Source organism: Rousettus aegyptiacus, unplaced genomic scaffold (assembly GCF_014176215.1).
Source record: "Rousettus aegyptiacus isolate mRouAeg1 unplaced genomic scaffold, mRouAeg1.p scaffold_m13_p_10, whole genome shotgun sequence".
NCBI classification, from domain to species: Eukaryota; Metazoa; Chordata; class Mammalia; order Chiroptera; family Pteropodidae; genus Rousettus; species Rousettus aegyptiacus.
In genome coordinates, this window is record NW_023416285.1 from 66,897,724 (window position 1) to 66,921,736 (window position 24,013).

At 48.4% G+C, this 24,013-nt stretch overlaps 1 protein-coding gene and 2 long non-coding RNA genes across 11 annotated transcripts in view; 2 read left to right on the forward strand and 1 right to left on the reverse strand.

Moving 5' to 3' along the window:
- TXK (TXK tyrosine kinase) overlaps nucleotides 1–3,615 on the forward strand; it is a 53,299-nt gene extending 49,684 nt beyond the window's left edge. For all 9 annotated transcript variants that reach the window (XM_016128159.2, XM_036227959.1, XM_036227957.1 and 6 more), the window contains one exon: nucleotides 1,307–3,615. In XM_016128159.2, the coding sequence (XP_015983645.2) occupies nucleotides 1,307–1,375 (69 nt within the window). In that variant the 3' untranslated portion in view covers nucleotides 1,376–3,615. The remainder of the gene's footprint in view (nucleotides 1–1,306) is intronic.
- A 4,251-nt stretch (nucleotides 3,616–7,866) lies between these two features.
- Nucleotides 7,867–9,431, reverse strand: LOC107501711. The gene is made up of 4 exons (XR_004953119.1): nucleotides 9,122–9,431; nucleotides 8,735–8,880; nucleotides 8,275–8,352; nucleotides 7,867–7,983 (listed from the first exon to the last, which is right to left on the reverse strand). It is a non-coding gene; the product is annotated as an uncharacterized LOC107501711 (long non-coding RNA).
- Nucleotides 9,432–18,108: 8,677 nt separating this feature from the next.
- On the forward strand, nucleotides 18,109–19,672 carry LOC118608684. The gene is made up of 4 exons (XR_004953120.1): nucleotides 18,109–18,418; nucleotides 18,659–18,804; nucleotides 19,187–19,264; nucleotides 19,556–19,672. It is a non-coding gene; the product is annotated as an uncharacterized LOC118608684 (long non-coding RNA).
- The last annotated feature ends 4,341 nt before the right edge of the window (nucleotides 19,673–24,013 follow it).

The following is a 24,013-nucleotide window of genomic DNA, read 5'->3' on the forward strand; positions in this document are numbered from 1 at the left end:
AAAGACATTTAAAAAAGTTAAGTAAGCTGTTAGTAGCAAATGGCTGTCTTAAGAGCATCTTTGTGTTAACGATGCAAATAACTGAAGAATATATATTGTATATGAAGCAATAGACATGTACCTGTTCATACAATAAAACATACTGAGATTTTTCTTCATCTGTGAAGAGGAGACAGAGAAGGGGCAGGGGTAATTAGATGCTGATAGGAGGACCAAGTAATTGACATCAGTCTAAACTTACAGTTGGAACAATGATTAAAACATGTTTTGATGATGCTGATTTACTTGTTTGCAAAAGTTGACTTTGCCTTTTTAATGTAATCTAAAAGTTCCAAGGCTTATATGCCTCTAGATTCAAACATGATCGTAATAACACTGATACATGTAAAGGGCTCTGTTACAGTCCTGCAGAACTTCAGCCTCTGCAAAAGCTCCAGCATGTATTCGTGTAGACTCACAGCATGTTCTCATATAGCTCACATATTCGTCTGCTCTGTTTTTTTTTTTTAATTGCTTTTAGTCACCAAGGGTCATGTCTCCCCAGTAACTCTGCTGCCAGTGATCTTTGTGAGAAAGTGGCCACTAGAAATAATTCTATTTCCTATAGATTTCAAAGAGACCAAGAGGGTCAACTCTTCCTCATGGTCCAAAGCAAACCACATGGGATATAAGAAAATGCTCCAGTTCTTGGCTCTGTAGCCAGAATTTTGCTGACTGATTCTTAAGACAATCAGCTTGTGCTCTAGGACCTGTAAAGTCCCTCATGAAAATATTGCTTTTACTTTAAGACCAAAACCTTCTTTCTACAGAAGATAAGGTGTAGTAAATACTGGGGCTGAGCTTGGGAGGCAGGTACTCGAGATGCACCCTCTTCCCAGCTCTTCCTTTACCTCATGCATTGCAAGGCATTCAAATAGATCTCTGGAGCGGTTCTGTGATGATGGAAATGTGCTGTGTCTGTTCTATTCCAATATGGTAGCTCTACCTGGTCATTAATGACCTGAAAAGGGGCTGCCATGACAGAAGTTAATTTAAAAACGTATTTAATTTTCATTAACTGAAATTTTAACAGTCCCATGTGGTAGTGTGTGTAGCACTAGTCATTTTATTTTTGCAGTACTCTGCTCTGACATCTTCACACTCGTGCCTTGCCGAACTGCTAGTTGTGACCTGCGAGTCACCCAAGAAGCGTTTCTCTTCCGTTCGTGGAGAACAAGCTTAGATCCACGACCCTGCCACCTAGTCCCAGAGCTGGTGTCTGAGTGAGTCTTAAGCTGAGCTGACCACCTCTGCTTCCCTTTTCCAGAAACCTAAAGGCCGCCCTACATTTGCTGAGCTGCTGAGGGTTCTCACAGAGATTGCAGAAACCTGGTAACCTGAGTGGAATGTCAGCCCAGAGGTTCATGTTGAAAAATTGTGCCCCCAAAAAACTGTGTGGAAGGACCAATGGTGAACATCTTCCTCGAGAGCACCTGACTCTGGGAAACATGACAAAGATCACGGGCTTTCCAGACTCCTTAAAACTTCAGAATATCCTGACAGTAATTTTCCTAAGAGTGTTTGGGAAGGGCTCCTGAACTCTTGTTTCTCTGTAGCATTCCTCCTGTCTCATTTGTGACTATAAAAATGCTCCACAGCGGTCTTCGTAGTGGCTGCTCTAGACAAGAATAGCCCTGTGAGCCCCCGAGGGCCCCAAACCTGGTCCTTTACAGGGCAGAGGAAATGTTTTCCAGAAGAGCAGTGACGCTCTTTACTTCAAGTGGTCCATGCAGAGCATATGAAAATAAATCCTGCCAACTCGTGGAGCAGAGGAGCCTCCCCTGCAGAATCTCATTCCTGTGAGCCGCACACATCCTTCCGGATAACGTGTCGTTGCAAACCACATGAGCGTGAGCACTCTGAAACTTTTATAGTCTTCCCTACGTTATTTAAGAAATCGTTTTTGCACGTATCTGATTGTTTTGGAGACCGTTTCTTGGATTCCAGTTTTAAACACTGGCACAGGAGATGACCAAAGTGCTTCTCTGAACAGATCCTGGTGCCGTTTCCATCCCAGTGATGTCCGTTGTCAGGGGCAATTCAGTTCTCAGATTTCACGCTTTGCCCGTGTGAAATTGGACAATTGAAGAAGCCTTGTTTTGTCATGAAAGTACCTCCCGCACCTTTCCGGAAGATGACTTGGGCTTTCCACGAGAACAGGAGGAGGCAAAAACAAGACGAGCAAATGTTACATCAGCTCCTTTATTTCCCAAGTGAAGGGTTTTGAATTCAACATGAAGTAACCAGCTATCATAGTTAAATTTTAATTTCTCACGAACTGTTTGTAGGAATGATCGGAAATTGGTCTTCCTCATTGAGAGTGTTTCAGAAGTACCACAGGAAGAAGGGGACAGGCAGAAAGCACGAGTGTCATTACCGTGAGGCTTAAGAGCGGGAGCCTGTTATTTTCATTCTAGCCCGCCTGCATTGTGGTGCTGGGGGCCTGGCTTCATGATTCTCATTAGGCTCTACGTGGCTGGCTGTCAGTAGTTGTGACTTTTACATCACATTTCCCCATTTGGAGGACGATTACCTTTGAAAATCCATAGTACTCCATGGTAAATGTGCATCAAAATAATGAGCATCAGGCACAAGAAGAGCCTTGATCATTCAAATGGTGGTCTCAGAAGTATTTCCTGAGATAGTGTGCAGTTTCTGAGCCTATCACACTCCTTTTCCTCATGGCTCCTCCTCTGGGGATGGGGGACAGGAGGGGTAGACAGAGGGCTCCTGCTCCTGCGACCTTAGTTCAGGTGAAATAATGTGAAATGTAGCTCAAGAGGGCATGAGACTATTAAATAGCTAAAGCTGAGGGAGGGAAAGTTAATGTTATAACAGCAAATCAAAGTGGTACCAATAGATACAGTAAGATGAATTTCTCAGCTTTTACTCTGCACGCAAGTTCTCTCCTCAACGAGGAAATAAAAATTTTTAAACACCAAACACTGAAATGCTGGGGCTGACTCTAGAGCATCTACCAACACTACCAGTGCGATGCAGGAGGCGCAGTGCGAAGCAGAGAGTGATTCGCAGAGACGAGTCACGCCTGGGGATCGCCCGGCAGCAGGGGGCATTTCTAACGGCACATGCTGGTGAAAATAGGCAACCTCTATTCCTTTTGTTTGAACACATCAGGAAAGTTTGAGGTACCAAATCAGGAACAGGAATACCCGGAGTTCAAACAGCTTTGAGACTCGGGTAATGTGTGCATTAGCGATGTCTGCAGACGGAGATACAGCATTCTCTGCCTAGCAAAAGAAAAATTTTTTAAGGAGTCACACAACTTCCTCTGGAAAGTAACTACGTTTTGCACCCAATTTAGCATTAGTGGTTGATGTGAGCTCTCTGTGGGTAGTTTGACTCGTTTAGGTGATATAGGGCAAAAAACAGCTTTGCATAAGAACTAGACAGGAGTTTTGGGGGTGGGTTGCAGGTGAGAGCCCCAAACAGGAGGAGACAGCAGGTCAAGGAGGAGGGGAGGCTCAGAAGAACGGACTTTGGAGGCCAAGCAGAAGATGCAGTCAAGGTAAATAACCGTTCGGTAGGAACAGCTGAAGGAATTTTTTTGTTAAGTAAGCTGTAATGGAAGTACAATGCACGGTCCCACTATCGCATTGGTAACATGTTTGGTTGGCTGCCAATCAAACCCACGAGACTAAATGGCATTAATCCGGCTCTAAGTCTGCTTAATTTTTGAGAAGGATTCAGGACAGGAAAATTAGTCCACACAGTGCTCGGTCTCAGTGTGAGCCTACCGGTTCCGCACATGCACGGCTGCTTGGTCCCCCGCCTGCCTAGGGGGAGTAGGTGATTGCTGGTGACGAAGACTTAGTGTGTGTGGTTTATCTTGATGCAAAGAAGCTTCTCCCTTGGTTTTCCACCCATCGCGTAGGCCTACAGGTCTCAGGCCTCGCAGCCCATGTGCTGTCTCACAGATCAGAGGTTTTACGGTGTACGAAACACAGGTCTGGCCTGGGACCTGATGTTTCAAATTTACCTTAACTTGGCATATATCCAAAGGGTTGGTGCTGGAATAGGCAAACCTAAAATCCTCTCGGGCAGGTAGGTCTAGGTCTGATATAAGAAACACTGTAGGGCGGCTCTTAACCCTTTGTTCACGTATCCATAAAGAGAAGTATGCAAATCATGTGTATATATCTTAATTTTCATAAAGTGAATACATCTGTGTAACTAGCACTCAGATCAACAATGGTACATTTCAGAATCTAAGAATCCATTCTCATTCCCTATTCAAGTCATTAACCCAATAGCAGTTATTACCCTGATTTCCAACACCATGTATCAGTATGGAGTCTTTTCGAACTTCCTGTCAACGGAACCCTGTGGTATGGACTCTTGGGCCTGGCTTCTGTCACTCGTTTGGTCCATCCATGTTGTATGAAGTTGCATTTCCTTCATTCTCATGTCATCAACTGCATAATTACGTTACAGATTATTTAGCAAGTCTACTCTTGATGGATATTTGGCTTATATCCAATTTTTGGCTATTAAGTTCAATGCTCCTATGAACATTTTTCTGCATGGCTTTTGGTGACGATATGGATGTATTTCTCTTAAGTACATGCCTAGGAGGAGAATCGCGGGGCCAAAAATTACGGATACATTCAGCTTTTGTACATAGTGCCAAGGACACAACCAGCAGCCGTGTACAAGAGTTCCAATTGCTTCGCATCCTCAACAACCTCTGGGATTGTCTTGGCCATTACAAAGGCCAAAGGGTTTCTGAGGGCAAGAGTGTTTCATATTCAATTTTCAGTTGTACACTGAGCCGAACTGCAATGTAATCTCTGTCCCCATTCTGATGTCAGCACAGCCGTCCGTACCTGCACAACCTAACATGAGTAGTAATTGAGAGGACGATGTGATTCGGAGTGACACAAGGGAAAATACAGGAGATGTAGCGTAGAGCAGAGAAGAATCTGATAGCAGCAAGAACTTGGGTCTGTAAATATGATGAAAGACGTGGTTTCTCATCAATGGAGATGGACACCACACACACACACACACACACACACACACACACACACACACAGTTTTGTATCTCCTTTCTTTCCAAGAAGTGGGGGTCTTGTTAAATGGAAGACCGTATTTGATTTGAAATTTGATACGCTTGGTGAAGCACATTGGGGGTTGCCCTTGGAGACAGATGCGTTGCTTGACCAATAGAAAGCCTTGGGAAGGGAGGGGAGGAGAGGAGCAGACAAAGCTCTGGAGGGAGGACATTGCCTGATGGCAGTAAAAGACCAGGGGGAGCAGAAATGCCCGTTACTTTATGTCGGTCATGAGGCCACCTCCCCATCGCCATCACGCCCAGCTATTCGGTAAAGTAAGTAGGGCTCACGAATCTATGCCTGAGTGGAAATTATTTTGTGGGTGGGGAGCATAAGTGTATCTCACATTCGGTTCCATAGGGCGCGTGGCAGGGACCATAGGAAACGTGAAAGGAAAGACCTGGGAGGCAGAAATAGCTCTTAGCACATAAGCTCCTGAAGATTTGTCTGAATCTCAGAGAAAGCCGTGGTCATGTATCAGCCGTGCGGTTGCCACACTGAGAATGGTGGAGGTCGTTCCAGCCAGCTTGACCTGATTTTGAAGACAGAATGAACCTCAGCTAAGTATTAGAGACACTTAACTTCTCAGCACCCTGGATAACTGGGAGAACCGAGAGTCAACGTTCAGGCAACCGCCAGATCGGTGGAAACACCCGTACCAAACTCATGTGAGATGCAGAGGAGGATGTGTAACAAGGGCTTCAGCCTTGGTGCAGGGGAGCAAGAAGTCATGGCTCAGGACAAGGGTGGAGAACCCACCTGAACTGCAGCCTGTAGAAAATCTTCATCCCGATGCTAGCGTTCCAGACCCCAGGGCCCTTCCTCTAGTTCACGGTTCCTCGAATGTGCCCCTTTGACATTTGGGGTTGCCTAACTATCTGCTGTGGAAAAATGTGCTTTGCAATGTGGGATATTTAACAAAAACCTCGGCCTCTACTCACCTGACACCTGTAGCACACCCCGTCCTACAACATTGCCGAATGTCCCCTGCAAAGCGGACCAAATTGCCCTTGGTTGAGAACCGCTGATCTAGTTACAAAAAGTTCTTGACCTGGGTTTAAAGAGATCTGTGAACCTGAATGGAAAGACAAAAGTCCAATCTTGATTTCCACTAACCTCTAACTAAAACTCAGCGTTTCCCATAATTCTAAATGTAGGCAAAACCCCCAAACAAGCCAAAAGACAATACCAATATTCACACTGACATTTTGGATTGAATAATTGTTTGTCGTGGAAGGATGTCATGGAAGGATTGTGACTTGGTCATCATGTGAAAAAGAGGGATTTTCATATCCTGTGGGAGTTGTCTCAGCTTTCTTGAGAGAATTAGCATCCATCACTATTTCAAAGTCATGCCGCTTTAAAAACTGCCACTAGATATTGCCATTTAACGGAGAAAAAGAGACATATCACTAAAGGCGCACACATGTTTTTAAAATATTCGGATTACTTTCCTTCAGTATACTTGGTTACCTTCTCAGTTCTGTGTTTTGGTTTTATGTATTTAAAATCATTATTTCGAGAAGGGGTAGAAAGGCTTCACCAGACTTCCAAAGTGATCTCTGGCATGTAAAATTCAGAACCCTGAGTTTCTCTACCTGGATAAGTCTCTGCCGGGCCTCACACACCCGATCAGCAGCTATCGACACCTTCGGAGAAGCCCCGTAGGACTGAACTGTGGCCAGGCCGAGGGCTGTTTCCCGGTGTCATGTGCATCCAGGCCCTTCTGTGCTCAGAGCCATCTGCCTCTCCAGTCTCCACGCATTGTCAGGGCGGGTCCTAGTTCTGGTTTGCAGGCACTCTTTGTCACCTGCCTTGTGCCCCTATGTCGGGACCCGGAGTGTGATGAGGGAGCCTCCACTGCCCCCAAGTCTCACAGCAGAGAGAGAGGCTGGACACCAACCGGAGGCCCCCGCCTGCCTGGAGTTCGACTCCAGGGGAGCCTTCCAGCCTTTCTTCTCCTCCCACACCCAGCTAGTGGGGGGAGAGACAGCAGATGAGTCAAATCTCTCTGGAGGCCAGGGTGGCTCCATCTACTTCCAAAACAAGAAGGTGAAAAATAAAAAATGAATCAAAATACACAATTTGGACTGGTGTTTGACAGTCAACAGTGATGCAGACATGCTAGTGGCATCTGGTAGAGATCGTTAATGCTAACACGTGTCTTACGATGCACAGCACATCTCCCACGACAAAGAATTATCCAGCCCCAAAAGTCAAAAGTGCTGAGCTTGAATAGGGTATATTAAAGGACCATGTGACTGTAAAGACCAGGGGTGCAGAAATCACCCTGTTATCTCGTTTCCAGCCCCATTTCTCGAGCTTCAGGCTGACCCCCATCCTCCCCTCTCCACGCCCAGATGAAAAGTGGCCGCCCTAGTGATATTTCTCACCTTGACGCACCGCACTGTACCATCCAAGGGGAGAAAACATCTTCGTCCCAGCGTTTTCCCCACAGTCACACGTTCTCTCCCGGATCGGATCCACATGCCCCCTTGAACAACACTCTGTGGCTCAGGGCAGGGACTCACTGACAGACTCACTCAGCCTTGGTCACATGTTCTCACAAGAGCCAGAGATGGAATAGAAATTGAGAGCTCTGGGGAGGGCAGAGCAGGGGTGGGGAGTAAATGCTGGAATGCTGACCAGAAGTCCCCCGCCCTTCCCTTCCCCGTTGCTCTCTCGCTTACTGGGCCCTTACCGTGCCTTCCACCACTTTTTCTAGTGACAGACTGGGGCTGTTCAGCTCTCACGCGTATTTTCTTAATGCAGGTTTCTGTCAGTTTTCCGCACCAGGTGGCCAGATTCAGTTTTCTCAATACTTGAATGCTGAGATGATCTGGGGTAAACTTTCTCACGCTGGAAGAAAGAGCTTAAACAATACATGAAGATCATAAGGAAAAGTCGCAAATCCTATGTCTTCCTTCAGTACTAGTGGTGGGTTTGGTGACTTTTATGTTAAGCTGTCCGAGAAAGCTCACAGTGCAGGTGACGAATGTGCGTAGAGCGGAGCAGCGTGCTCTGTTCCCTTGCGTCCCTGGTACCTCCGCACTCCCCGGGCCCCTCTCCTGCTGCCGCCCCATCCACCCCGCGGCACCTCGTGCGCCCCCGGCACCCTCGCACCCTGGGCTCTCAGGGCCTTTGCGCCTGCTCTTCTCCTCACCGGGAGCGCTTCGCCTGCAGGCTGCTGACTCGCTTCCTCGTCACCTCCAGGTCGCTGCTCCAGTGTCACTCACTCCGTCTGTGAGAAATTTGAGGACTGTTTCTAATTTCTCTAATTTCTGATCACCCTAATTAAAATCGCAGCCCCACCGTGGAATTCCCTGCGTCCCCTTGCAGCATCATTCTGCTCTCAACACTGTATTACAAATCCCATATTCCTACTTGTTTATCTGGTCTAGTGTCCGACCCCCTCCTCGGGCAACTCCGTGTGAGGGCAGGTATTTTTGTCTGCTTTGTTCACTTTGTATCGCCAGGTCGTAGAACAGGGCCTGACACACAGAATTAGGCTAGATAGGTATTCACTAAATGACCCAGATAAAAGTAGTCCGACTATCCAGAAGCTTTCCCGGAGATGGGGTCCAGTCTGGTAAACAGCTCTCCTCTTGGGATCCTGGGCTCACCCATTGCTTTTCCACACAGTGGCCGACCGCTTTCCCCTCTGGCCGTCGTGCATAACCTCAAGTAGTCATCGGTGCTTCTTTTTGGTAGAGACCTTACTTCTTCCAGAACAACGCGACGCACACATAATTTTCTATATTGCCCTGTCCTTGTTTACACAGTGAAAGAAAAAACATATTACGTTAGGGATTGATGTCAGATAAACAGAAAAAAAAAAAAAGATACCTGAATAACTCTACAGAGAAATATAAATCTATATAGAGTGATAAACTTGTAATAGAGGAAGTAGGTTATCCTCATGTCTATAGCAAGAAGGAAAAATTCCCCATACTACCCCAGATGTACAGACGACCAGTAGCTACTTTATTTTATCTATAACTGTCCCCTACCTGCTGAGTAGTGCTGAGAAAACCCGATTTAGCTTAATCTCATAATTTTAGTACAGTGCAGAGAAGGAAATATTCTCTGTAGGCGAAGTGGGTAAGCTCTCAGACTTTGCCTTTCGCTCCCTCCGGGTCTGCATAGTCGCACCTGGGTAGAGAAGGGAGAGGGGCGGCTTCATCCAGGGGTGATATTGGAAATGCTTAACAACCGATTTGGCACAGGCACACACCAATCAGGATGGACGCTGACTGCCAATGCTCGGTCCAGCCCTTCCGATGCAGACTCCTACGGCCCTGGCGAGGTCACCGTGAGGTGGTGACGCGAATGGGAGGGCCATTTGGACTGAAGCCATGGACTCTGGCACCTCTGGCCTCAAGAACATTTCTTATCAGCCCAGTTGCCGCTCGACTTGCTAGCATTTACACACCAAGTTGGTGGCCGTGTGGGCCGGTCGCTCGTAACTCGGTCAGAGTGCAGAAGCCCTTCCTGGCGGATGCGCCCCCACCCCAGCCCTTGCTGGCACTGAAGTCCCCTCTTACGCTCTGCCATGGCTTCCATTTGCCTCATGGCCTTGCCTGCTGGTGTAGCAGCAGAGGCTGCAGGTCACCTTGCCGCTTGAATGGCAGGCACCATGACAGCGCTTCTGGCTCTCAATTCAGCTGTTTACTGACTCTCAACTTGAGCACGTGCGGCACTTTCTGGGTCTTGTCCCTACCGCATGAGGGACTGAGAAGAGCTCAGGAAGTTAAAACTGCAACTCCACATGCTCACCCTTCCCCCTCAGCACGCTGCTGACTCGTGCAGTGCTGTAGTTTATCTTAACAGGGCTGCTTTCCAGACTCGGGCGGTGACTGTTTGTGAGGTAACCCTCTCCAGGAGCCTGAAATGTGAATCGGACCAAAAGCCCACCCCAGCGGTCCCCTCCACCCAGCCCTCCTGTCTCAGTGGTGCCTTCCGCCCATCTCAGGGCCCTTCACCCTTCTCCCCTCCCACGAACCACTGGGGCAGAGGATGGTAGCTTCTCACTTCCTCTCCCTGGGAGGCCCTCATGCATCAGAGTGATCCGAGAGCTTTTTAAAAACATGGTTGCCCAGGTCCCACCTTTTCAAACCCCTCTCTCCTTCCTGATTTAACTGCTCTGTGGGAGCCCCAGGCACTGGAGGTTTTAAAACAAAGCACCCCAAGCGATTCTCCCCCAGAGTGGAGAGCCACTCTTGTAGGCCAGTGGTCCTCAAACCTCAGTGCTTATTAGAATCATCTGGACAGCTTTTCAGACTCCGGACACCCAGGCGGCATCCCACACCAATTAAAACAGAATCCCGGGGGAAGCAGTTTTTAAAGCTCCTTGGGTTGTGCTGATGGCAGCCAAACGTGAGAACCAGTGTTCTCCTAAGCCAGTTCCTCCCAAACTTTAATGTGCATACAGTCAGTCGCCTGGGGACCTTGTTAAAATGCAGGGTCTGATTAAGAGGGTCCAAGGTGGGACCTCGGATTCCGCATATCTAACAAGGTCCCAGCTGATGTCAAAAGTGCAGGTCCTCGGACCATATCTTTCTTCCCAGAGGACATTGGCGACTCCTCCTCCCTCCCACCCCACCGCAGGCTAACAGGGTTCAGAGACAAGGAAATGGACTTATGGGTAAGTGAAGGTATTTCATAGATGTCGTACCCAGGACATATGGCAACAGACACCTTTCCCGTAGGTGCTGTGGGTTTAACTTTCGAAAGCCAGCTACAATCTTTTATTCCGCCTCTTACGAAAGATCAAATTCTCCATGTTCTAAGCTCCCTTGCAGCAAGCACACCCACATGAGCAAGTTCCACATGATGAAACACAGCCAGAAGCCCCCGAGGAGGACTTCCATCCCCGAATAAAAAGCCACGTCTCTCCAGAAGGAAAAACTTTCTTGCCTCTTCCTGCTCGGAACAGAGCTTTGAGACCTGGAGGGAGAGCGGCCATCTGTGACTCTGAGGAAACGGGCCTGAAGATGAGGCCCATAGACAGGGGTGCCGGATAAAGTATAGGACGCCCAGTGGAACTTCACTTTCAGATAAACAACAAATAATTCTTCAGTGTATGTGCTGTCGTCATTCCCAGAGGTGGATGGACACCCCCCACCCCAACCCGGGTTTGGCTCAGATTTTGAGACTATTGACGACATACACACCGAGGGTAGTCGAGGTTTATGACTCACATAATGGGGGTTTGGGGGATGTTGGGGAAGCTCCCCGGCAGATCCAAAACTAGCTCTATGAGCAGGATGGGGCGACTGCCTTGGGGTTTTGTGGCGATGAGGGGTGGGGCTGAAGGGCAGGTGCTGGGGCCTGCGTGGCCTGAACTTCCAGCTAGTGCCAAGGTAGGGAGCACCCAGCCTGTCTCATCAGCTTGCTCAGATGTGGGGCGGAAGGGGAAAGGGCGTGATGGGCCTGGAAAGCTGTCGGCGAACTTCGAAAATGGAGTCGCGTTCTATGTTACAGGCAGTATGTTCCGAAAGTCGCGCGGCTCATACGTGTGCTAAGTCTATTTGTCTGAAATTCAAATTTAAGTGCGTGTCTTGTGTTGTCGCTGTTGGCTGTTGTTGAATCTGGCAGTCCTATCCATCGAGCAGAATGGAGAAAGCCCGCGTCTCTCCCGGGGCTCGGCGCCACCGCCCCAACTCTGAAGCGCCGCCTCCCCCGAGACGTCTTGCTCTGTGAGACGAACGAGCCCCTCTTTCTTTAAACCACTGTTAGTCAGTCAGATGCTCAGTTAGCTGAGGCCGAGCCCGTTCCGAAGCGATACATCTCCGCCGACACTCCTGCTGGCAGCTATCGCAGCAGTCACTTCGACTTAGGTTCAGATTATGTAGCTTATTTCAAAGATCGTTGAGATTCGTCTGAGAAACTGAAAACGACCGCGGCCACGGAATGTCTGTGTATTGTATTTCAGCACTTTTTAAAAAACACTTTGAAACTGGGATGTGACTTGAAGTATAGGTGGGGTCTTAGGCGGCACCTGTGGTTCTCAACTCTGGCTGTGAAGTTTTCAGAAATGTCATGGCCCGTATCTACCCTTCAGATGTTGTATTTAATCGGTCCGGGGTGGGGCCCAGGCATGGTATTTAAGAAGGGCTCCACGGGTGAAAGTAATGTGCGGCCGGGGCCAGGATTCACTGCACTAGATGAAATAATTTTGTGTGTATAGGTATGTACAGGTGTGTTGCTGGAGGTCAAGGCTTCTTGTGAAGTTTCTTAACAGGTGGGACGAAGGGAGAAGGGTGGGTGCCCCAGCAATGCCTGCTGACCAACAGCTGTCCCTAGCTCACTCACCACACGCTTTAGTAGCCTGCCTGCCATTCCACTATTTCAGCCACCAGAATGGCTGTGGGATCAAAGCTAAGCAGAGCAGAGGAAGTACAAGGTCTTTTGACAAAGTGCCAGAAACCCAGAGGCAGGTGGCTTGCCGCTTCTCCTCACTGGATTTCAGTACTAGCAGGTCTCTGGAGAAGGTATCGAAGGTGCCGAGAAACTGGTAGGATTTACTTTGTATATCTCATCGGAAGCCCACACTATATGCAGAATTCTATTGGAACCTCAGAAAAGAGGCAGACGTTCAAATATTTAAAAAAGGGGTTTGTTGTCTTCTGGCATCTGCTGGTTGGTCACGGGAAGTGAAAGTCGGTGAGTGTACTTTTGACTTTGAAGTTAGCCTCCTTTTCTCGTCCGCTTGGCAACAAAATTGAATGTGTGTCTGCTTAGTTACATGTCTTAGGTCTCACCCTTTATGTCTCATCCACGATTGTGAAGTCATGGCCTTTCAGAGACACTGGACACGCAATTGTGATTGGTGGCCGTCACTACTCTTCACTCTGTTGGACTGTAAATTACGCCGACATTGTGGGGGTCGATAACGTGCCTCCCTTGTGGGCACTGGCTTCACCCAGCCCCAGCCACTCCACACCTGCAGCAAAACCACCCTTGATCTCGTTCGACCAGTTCCTCCACGTTTTTTATGTTTCCTTTTGCTGCGGGCTAATCTTCAATCAGCAGGCACCACCTCCACGTAAGAAGTGGAAGTTTTCTTTGTAACTTGAATTGCACAGAATTCCTTAAATCCGTCTGATGCTAAACCAGTTTGGTTCTCACAGTAAGACAACACCCCGGTGCCACTGACTTCGGCCTCCTTGTCGCCCACGTGACCCAACCCAGCGGCTTCTCTTTGCTGAGTGTCTGTCTCGGCACATGCTGAAAAGTCGAATCACTGCATTACCTAAGATTATACCCTGCGATCTCGAAAGCAGGCTCTCAAAGCCTAGGAAGCTTTGCTCCTTTTTCTGTGCAGGCAAGACTGTTGAGAAGGAATTAGGTTCAAGTAAGGTGAGACGGGTAAGTAAAACCCAGTCCTACCCATAGGAATTTATTTCCTATTTTTTTGTTTCTTAGAGCTGGATGAAAATTCCAAAAAGGCACAGACAAGGAAAATAAATCACCTATAATTCTCTCCCTCTGAGAAAACAATGGCATAGTAAATGTTTTAAATGATTTTATTCCATGCATCTATAAATATATACTATATTTTACAAATATGGAATTATGTAATTTTGAAGATGGATTCTTTAGCAATATATCATTAAATGTATGTCAATAAATGATGCATATTAATAAATACTTCTCATTTGGTAAAAAAAAAATAAAGACATTTTAGTTTTTATATGTTGAACTTCCCCAGTGGCTGGGAGGTGTTGGAGAAGCTCAGAAGGTCTCCCTTTCTCTCACTCAGCTTTAGCCTTTGTTTACACTACTTCAGCATATTACTAGAACAGTTTTAAATAAAATATATTTGAATATAAGAGATCTCTCTTCTCCTTAATTCAAGGAACTGTAAGTCTGGGTTAAAATGGGCAAACCTTGGAAGAAAAAGACAGGAAATGAATTCCTATGGGTAGGACTGGGTTTTACTTACCCGTCTCACCTTACTTGAACCTAATTCCTTCTCAACAGTCTTGCCTGCACAGAAAAAGGAGCAAAGCTTACTAGGCTTTGAGAGCCTGCTTTCGAGATCGCAGGGTATAATCTTAGGTAATGCAGTGATTCGACTTTTCAGCATGTGCCGAGACAGACACTCAGCAAAGAGAAGCCGCTGGGTTGGGTCACGTGGGCGACAAGGAGGCCGAAGTCAGTGGCACCGGGGTGTTGTCTTACTGTGAGAACCAAACTGGTTTAGCATCAGACGGATTTAAGGAATTCTGTGCAATTCAAGTTACAAAGAAAACTTCCACTTCTTACGTGGAGGTGGTGCCTGCTGATTGAAGATTAGCCCGCAGCAAAAGGAAACATAAAAAACGTGGAGGAACTGGTCGAACGAGATCAAGGGTGGTTTTGCTGCAGGTGTGGAGTGGCTGGGGCTGGGTGAAGCCAGTGCCCACAAGGGAGGCACGTTATCGACCCCCACAATGTCGGCGTAATTTACAGTCCAACAGAGTGAAGAGTAGTGACGGCCACCAATCACAATTGCGTGTCCAGTGTCTCTGAAAGGCCATGACTTCACAATCGTGGATGAGACATAAAGGGTGAGACCTAAGACATGTAACTAAGCAGACACACATTCAATTTTGTTGCCAAGCGGACGAGAAAAGGAGGCTAACTTCAAAGTCAAAAGTACACTCACCGACTTTCACTTCCCGTGACCAACCAGCAGATGCCAGAAGACAACAAACCCCTTTTTTAAATATTTGAACGTCTGCCTCTTTTCTGAGGTTCCAATAGAATTCTGCATATAGTGTGGGCTTCCGATGAGATATACAAAGTAAATCCTACCAGTTTCTCGGCACCTTCGATACCTTCTCCAGAGACCTGCTAGTACTGAAATCCAGTGAGGAGAAGCGGCAAGCCACCTGCCTCTGGGTTTCTGGCACTTTGTCAAAAGACCTTGTACTTCCTCTGCTCTGCTTAGCTTTGATCCCACAGCCATTCTGGTGGCTGAAATAGTGGAATGGCAGGCAGGCTACTAAAGCGTGTGGTGAGTGAGCTAGGGACAGCTGTTGGTCAGCAGGCATTGCTGGGGCACCCACCCTTCTCCCTTCGTCCCACCTGTTAAGAAACTTCACAAGAAGCCTTGACCTCCAGCAACACACCTGTACATACCTATACACACAAAATTATTTCATCTAGTGCAGTGAATCCTGGCCCCGGCCGCACATTACTTTCACCCGTGGAGCCCTTCTTAAATACCATGCCTGGGCCCCACCCCGGACCGATTAAATACAACATCTGAAGGGTAGATACGGGCCATGACATTTCTGAAAACTTCACAGCCAGAGTTGAGAACCACAGGTGCCGCCTAAGACCCCACCTATACTTCAAGTCACATCCCAGTTTCAAAGTGTTTTTTAAAAAGTGCTGAAATACAATACACAGACATTCCGTGGCCGCGGTCGTTTTCAGTTTCTCAGACGAATCTCAACGATCTTTGAAATAAGCTACATAATCTGAACCTAAGTCGAAGTGACTGCTGCGATAGCTGCCAGCAGGAGTGTCGGCGGAGATGTATCGCTTCGGAACGGGCTCGGCCTCAGCTAACTGAGCATCTGACTGACTAACAGTGGTTTAAAGAAAGAGGGGCTCGTTCGTCTCACAGAGCAAGACGTCTCGGGGGAGGCGGCGCTTCAGAGTTGGGGCGGTGGCGCCGAGCCCCGGGAGAGACGCGGGCTTTCTCCATTCTGCTCGATGGATAGGACTGCCAGATTCAACAACAGCCAACAGCGACAACACAAGACACGCACTTAAATTTGAATTTCAGACAAATAGACTTAGCACACGTATGAGCCGCGCGACTTTCGGAACATACTGCCTGTAACATAGAACGCGACTCCATTTTCGAAGTTCGCCGACAGCTTTCCAGGCCCATCACGCCCTTTCCCCTTCCGCCCCACATCTGAGCAAGCTGATGAGACAGGCTGGGTGCTCCCTACCTTGGCACTAGCTGGAAGTTCAGGCCACGCAGGCCCCAGCACCTGCCCTTCAGCCCCACCCCTCATCGCCACAAAACCCCAAGGCAGTCGCCCCATCCTGCTCATAGAGCTAGTTTTGGATCTGCCGGGGAGCTTCCCCAACATCCCCCAAACCCCCATTATGTGAGTCATAAACCTCGACTACCCTCGGTGTGTATGTCGTCAATAGTCTCAAAATCTGAGCCAAACCCGGGTTGGGGTGGGGGGTGTCCATCCACCTCTGGGAATGACGACAGCACATACACTGAAGAATTATTTGTTGTTTATCTGAAAGTGAAGTTCCACTGGGCGTCCTATACTTTATCCGGCACCCCTGTCTATGGGCCTCATCTTCAGGCCCGTTTCCTCAGAGTCACAGATGGCCGCTCTCCCTCCAGGTCTCAAAGCTCTGTTCCGAGCAGGAAGAGGCAAGAAAGTTTTTCCTTCTGGAGAGACGTGGCTTTTTATTCGGGGATGGAAGTCCTCCTCGGGGGCTTCTGGCTGTGTTTCATCATGTGGAACTTGCTCATGTGGGTGTGCTTGCTGCAAGGGAGCTTAGAACATGGAGAATTTGATCTTTCGTAAGAGGCGGAATAAAAGATTGTAGCTGGCTTTCGAAAGTCAAACCCACAGCACCTACGGGAAAGGTGTCTGTTGCCATATGTCCTGGGTACGACATCTATGAAATACCTTCACTTACCCATAAGTCCATTTCCTTGTCTCTGAACCCTGTTAGCCTGCGGTGGGGTGGGAGGGAGGAGGAGTCGCCAATGTCCTCTGGGAAGAAAGATATGGTCCGAGGACCTGCACTTTTGACATCAGCTGGGACCTTGTTAGATATGCGGAATCCGAGGTCCCACCTTGGACCCTCTTAATCAGACCCTGCATTTTAACAAGGTCCCCAGGCGACTGACTGTATGCACATTAAAGTTTGGGAGGAACTGGCTTAGGAGAACACTGGTTCTCACGTTTGGCTGCCATCAGCACAACCCAAGGAGCTTTAAAAACTGCTTCCCCCGGGATTCTGTTTTAATTGGTGTGGGATGCCGCCTGGGTGTCCGGAGTCTGAAAAGCTGTCCAGATGATTCTAATAAGCACTGAGGTTTGAGGACCACTGGCCTACAAGAGTGGCTCTCCACTCTGGGGGAGAATCGCTTGGGGTGCTTTGTTTTAAAACCTCCAGTGCCTGGGGCTCCCACAGAGCAGTTAAATCAGGAAGGAGAGAGGGGTTTGAAAAGGTGGGACCTGGGCAACCATGTTTTTAAAAAGCTCTCGGATCACTCTGATGCATGAGGGCCTCCCAGGGAGAGGAAGTGAGAAGCTACCATCCTCTGCCCCAGTGGTTCGTGGGAGGGGAGAAGGGTGAAGGGCCCTGAGATGGGCGGAAGGCACCACTGAGACAGGAGGGCTGGGTGGAGGGGACCGCTGGGGTGGGCTTTTGGTCCGATTCACATTTCAGGCTCCTGGAGAGGGTTACCTCACAAACAGTCACCGCCCGAGTCTGGAAAGCAGCCCTGTTAAGATAAACTACAGCACTGCACGAGTCAGCAGCGTGCTGAGGGGGAAGGGTGAGCATGTGGAGTTGCAGTTTTAACTTCCTGAGCTCTTCTCAGTCCCTCATGCGGTAGGGACAAGACCCAGAAAGTGCCGCACGTGCTCAAGTTGAGAGTCAGTAAACAGCTGAATTGAGAGCCAGAAGCGCTGTCATGGTGCCTGCCATTCAAGCGGCAAGGTGACCTGCAGCCTCTGCTGCTACACCAGCAGGCAAGGCCATGAGGCAAATGGAAGCCATGGCAGAGCGTAAGAGGGGACTTCAGTGCCAGCAAGGGCTGGGGTGGGGGCGCATCCGCCAGGAAGGGCTTCTGCACTCTGACCGAGTTACGAGCGACCGGCCCACACGGCCACCAACTTGGTGTGTAAATGCTAGCAAGTCGAGCGGCAACTGGGCTGATAAGAAATGTTCTTGAGGCCAGAGGTGCCAGAGTCCATGGCTTCAGTCCAAATGGCCCTCCCATTCGCGTCACCACCTCACGGTGACCTCGCCAGGGCCGTAGGAGTCTGCATCGGAAGGGCTGGACCGAGCATTGGCAGTCAGCGTCCATCCTGATTGGTGTGTGCCTGTGCCAAATCGGTTGTTAAGCATTTCCAATATCACCCCTGGATGAAGCCGCCCCTCTCCCTTCTCTACCCAGGTGCGACTATGCAGACCCGGAGGGAGCGAAAGGCAAAGTCTGAGAGCTTACCCACTTCGCCTACAGAGAATATTTCCTTCTCTGCACTGTACTAAAATTATGAGATTAAGCTAAATCGGGTTTTCTCAGCACTACTCAGCAGGTAGGGGACAGTTATAGATAAAATAAAGTAGCTACTGGTCGTCTGTACATCTGGGGTAGTATGGGGAATTTTTCCTTCTTGCTATAGACATGAGGATAACCTACTTCCTCTATTACAAGTTTATCACTCTATATAGATTTATATTTCTCTGTAGAGTTATTCAGGTATCTTTTTTTTTTTTCTGTTTATCTGACATCAATCCCTAACGTAATATGTTTTTTCTTTCACTGTGTAAACAAGGACAGGGCAATATAGAAAATTATGTGTGCGTCGCGTTGTTCTGGAAGAAGTAAGGTCTCTACCAAAAAGAAGCACCGATGACTACTTGAGGTTATGCACGACGGCCAGAGGGGAAAGCGGTCGGCCACTGTGTGGAAAAGCAATGGGTGAGCCCAGGATCCCAAGAGGAGAGCTGTTTACCAGACTGGACCCCATCTCCGGGAAAGCTTCTGGATAGTCGGACTACTTTTATCTGGGTCATTTAGTGAATACCTATCTAGCCTAATTCTGTGTGTCAGGCCCTGTTCTACGACCTGGCGATACAAAGTGAACAAAGCAGACAAAAATACCTGCCCTCACACGGAGTTGCCCGAGGAGGGGGTCGGACACTAGACCAGATAAACAAGTAGGAATATGGGATTTGTAATACAGTGTTGAGAGCAGAATGATGCTGCAAGGGGACGCAGGGAATTCCACGGTGGGGCTGCGATTTTAATTAGGGTGATCAGAAATTAGAGAAATTAGAAACAGTCCTCAAATTTCTCACAGACGGAGTGAGTGACACTGGAGCAGCGACCTGGAGGTGACGAGGAAGCGAGTCAGCAGCCTGCAGGCGAAGCGCTCCCGGTGAGGAGAAGAGCAGGCGCAAAGGCCCTGAGAGCCCAGGGTGCGAGGGTGCCGGGGGCGCACGAGGTGCCGCGGGGTGGATGGGGCGGCAGCAGGAGAGGGGCCCGGGGAGTGCGGAGGTACCAGGGACGCAAGGGAACAGAGCACGCTGCTCCGCTCTACGCACATTCGTCACCTGCACTGTGAGCTTTCTCGGACAGCTTAACATAAAAGTCACCAAACCCACCACTAGTACTGAAGGAAGACATAGGATTTGCGACTTTTCCTTATGATCTTCATGTATTGTTTAAGCTCTTTCTTCCAGCGTGAGAAAGTTTACCCCAGATCATCTCAGCATTCAAGTATTGAGAAAACTGAATCTGGCCACCTGGTGCGGAAAACTGACAGAAACCTGCATTAAGAAAATACGCGTGAGAGCTGAACAGCCCCAGTCTGTCACTAGAAAAAGTGGTGGAAGGCACGGTAAGGGCCCAGTAAGCGAGAGAGCAACGGGGAAGGGAAGGGCGGGGGACTTCTGGTCAGCATTCCAGCATTTACTCCCCACCCCTGCTCTGCCCTCCCCAGAGCTCTCAATTTCTATTCCATCTCTGGCTCTTGTGAGAACATGTGACCAAGGCTGAGTGAGTCTGTCAGTGAGTCCCTGCCCTGAGCCACAGAGTGTTGTTCAAGGGGGCATGTGGATCCGATCCGGGAGAGAACGTGTGACTGTGGGGAAAACGCTGGGACGAAGATGTTTTCTCCCCTTGGATGGTACAGTGCGGTGCGTCAAGGTGAGAAATATCACTAGGGCGGCCACTTTTCATCTGGGCGTGGAGAGGGGAGGATGGGGGTCAGCCTGAAGCTCGAGAAATGGGGCTGGAAACGAGATAACAGGGTGATTTCTGCACCCCTGGTCTTTACAGTCACATGGTCCTTTAATATACCCTATTCAAGCTCAGCACTTTTGACTTTTGGGGCTGGATAATTCTTTGTCGTGGGAGATGTGCTGTGCATCGTAAGACACGTGTTAGCATTAACGATCTCTACCAGATGCCACTAGCATGTCTGCATCACTGTTGACTGTCAAACACCAGTCCAAATTGTGTATTTTGATTCATTTTTTATTTTTCACCTTCTTGTTTTGGAAGTAGATGGAGCCACCCTGGCCTCCAGAGAGATTTGACTCATCTGCTGTCTCTCCCCCCACTAGCTGGGTGTGGGAGGAGAAGAAAGGCTGGAAGGCTCCCCTGGAGTCGAACTCCAGGCAGGCGGGGGCCTCCGGTTGGTGTCCAGCCTCTCTCTCTGCTGTGAGACTTGGGGGCAGTGGAGGCTCCCTCATCACACTCCGGGTCCCGACATAGGGGCACAAGGCAGGTGACAAAGAGTGCCTGCAAACCAGAACTAGGACCCGCCCTGACAATGCGTGGAGACTGGAGAGGCAGATGGCTCTGAGCACAGAAGGGCCTGGATGCACATGACACCGGGAAACAGCCCTCGGCCTGGCCACAGTTCAGTCCTACGGGGCTTCTCCGAAGGTGTCGATAGCTGCTGATCGGGTGTGTGAGGCCCGGCAGAGACTTATCCAGGTAGAGAAACTCAGGGTTCTGAATTTTACATGCCAGAGATCACTTTGGAAGTCTGGTGAAGCCTTTCTACCCCTTCTCGAAATAATGATTTTAAATACATAAAACCAAAACACAGAACTGAGAAGGTAACCAAGTATACTGAAGGAAAGTAATCCGAATATTTTAAAAACATGTGTGCGCCTTTAGTGATATGTCTCTTTTTCTCCGTTAAATGGCAATATCTAGTGGCAGTTTTTAAAGCGGCATGACTTTGAAATAGTGATGGATGCTAATTCTCTCAAGAAAGCTGAGACAACTCCCACAGGATATGAAAATCCCTCTTTTTCACATGATGACCAAGTCACAATCCTTCCATGACATCCTTCCACGACAAACAATTATTCAATCCAAAATGTCAGTGTGAATATTGGTATTGTCTTTTGGCTTGTTTGGGGGTTTTGCCTACATTTAGAATTATGGGAAACGCTGAGTTTTAGTTAGAGGTTAGTGGAAATCAAGATTGGACTTTTGTCTTTCCATTCAGGTTCACAGATCTCTTTAAACCCAGGTCAAGAACTTTTTGTAACTAGATCAGCGGTTCTCAACCAAGGGCAATTTGGTCCGCTTTGCAGGGGACATTCGGCAATGTTGTAGGACGGGGTGTGCTACAGGTGTCAGGTGAGTAGAGGCCGAGGTTTTTGTTAAATATCCCACATTGCAAAGCACATTTTTCCACAGCAGATAGTTAGGCAACCCCAAATGTCAAAGGGGCACATTCGAGGAACCGTGAACTAGAGGAAGGGCCCTGGGGTCTGGAACGCTAGCATCGGGATGAAGATTTTCTACAGGCTGCAGTTCAGGTGGGTTCTCCACCCTTGTCCTGAGCCATGACTTCTTGCTCCCCTGCACCAAGGCTGAAGCCCTTGTTACACATCCTCCTCTGCATCTCACATGAGTTTGGTACGGGTGTTTCCACCGATCTGGCGGTTGCCTGAACGTTGACTCTCGGTTCTCCCAGTTATCCAGGGTGCTGAGAAGTTAAGTGTCTCTAATACTTAGCTGAGGTTCATTCTGTCTTCAAAATCAGGTCAAGCTGGCTGGAACGACCTCCACCATTCTCAGTGTGGCAACCGCACGGCTGATACATGACCACGGCTTTCTCTGAGATTCAGACAAATCTTCAGGAGCTTATGTGCTAAGAGCTATTTCTGCCTCCCAGGTCTTTCCTTTCACGTTTCCTATGGTCCCTGCCACGCGCCCTATGGAACCGAATGTGAGATACACTTATGCTCCCCACCCACAAAATAATTTCCACTCAGGCATAGATTCGTGAGCCCTACTTACTTTACCGAATAGCTGGGCGTGATGGCGATGGGGAGGTGGCCTCATGACCGACATAAAGTAACGGGCATTTCTGCTCCCCCTGGTCTTTTACTGCCATCAGGCAATGTCCTCCCTCCAGAGCTTTGTCTGCTCCTCTCCTCCCCTCCCTTCCCAAGGCTTTCTATTGGTCAAGCAACGCATCTGTCTCCAAGGGCAACCCCCAATGTGCTTCACCAAGCGTATCAAATTTCAAATCAAATACGGTCTTCCATTTAACAAGACCCCCACTTCTTGGAAAGAAAGGAGATACAAAACTGTGTGTGTGTGTGTGTGTGTGTGTGTGTGTGTGTGTGTGTGTGTGGTGTCCATCTCCATTGATGAGAAACCACGTCTTTCATCATATTTACAGACCCAAGTTCTTGCTGCTATCAGATTCTTCTCTGCTCTACGCTACATCTCCTGTATTTTCCCTTGTGTCACTCCGAATCACATCGTCCTCTCAATTACTACTCATGTTAGGTTGTGCAGGTACGGACGGCTGTGCTGACATCAGAATGGGGACAGAGATTACATTGCAGTTCGGCTCAGTGTACAACTGAAAATTGAATATGAAACACTCTTGCCCTCAGAAACCCTTTGGCCTTTGTAATGGCCAAGACAATCCCAGAGGTTGTTGAGGATGCGAAGCAATTGGAACTCTCGTACACGGCTGCTGGTTGTGTCCTTGGCACTATGTACAAAAGCTGAATGTATCCGTAATTTTTGGCCCCGCGATTCTCCTCCTAGGCATGTACTTAAGAGAAATACATCCATATCGTCACCAAAAGCCATGCAGAAAAATGTTCATAGGAGCATTGAACTTAATAGCCAAAAATTGGATATAAGCCAAATATCCATCAAGAGTAGACTTGCTAAATAATCTGTAACGTAATTATGCAGTTGATGACATGAGAATGAAGGAAATGCAACTTCATACAACATGGATGGACCAAACGAGTGACAGAAGCCAGGCCCAAGAGTCCATACCACAGGGTTCCGTTGACAGGAAGTTCGAAAAGACTCCATACTGATACATGGTGTTGGAAATCAGGGTAATAACTGCTATTGGGTTAATGACTTGAATAGGGAATGAGAATGGATTCTTAGATTCTGAAATGTACCATTGTTGATCTGAGTGCTAGTTACACAGATGTATTCACTTTATGAAAATTAAGATATATACACATGATTTGCATACTTCTCTTTATGGATACGTGAACAAAGGGTTAAGAGCCGCCCTACAGTGTTTCTTATATCAGACCTAGACCTACCTGCCCGAGAGGATTTTAGGTTTGCCTATTCCAGCACCAACCCTTTGGATATATGCCAAGTTAAGGTAAATTTGAAACATCAGGTCCCAGGCCAGACCTGTGTTTCGTACACCGTAAAACCTCTGATCTGTGAGACAGCACATGGGCTGCGAGGCCTGAGACCTGTAGGCCTACGCGATGGGTGGAAAACCAAGGGAGAAGCTTCTTTGCATCAAGATAAACCACACACACTAAGTCTTCGTCACCAGCAATCACCTACTCCCCCTAGGCAGGCGGGAGACCAAGCAGCCGTGCATGTGCGGAACCGGTAGGCTCACACTGAGACCGAGCGAGCACTGTGTGGACTAATTTTCCTGTCCTGAATCCTTCTCAAAAATTAAGCAGACTTAGAGCCGGATTAATGCCATTTAGTCTCGTGGGTTTGATTGGCAGCCAACCAAACATGTTACCAATGCGATAGTGGGACCGTGCATTGTACTTCCGTTACAGCTTACTTAACAAAAAAATTCCTTCAGCTGTTCCTACCGAACGGTTATTTACCTTGACTGCATCTTCTGCTTGGCCTCCAAAGT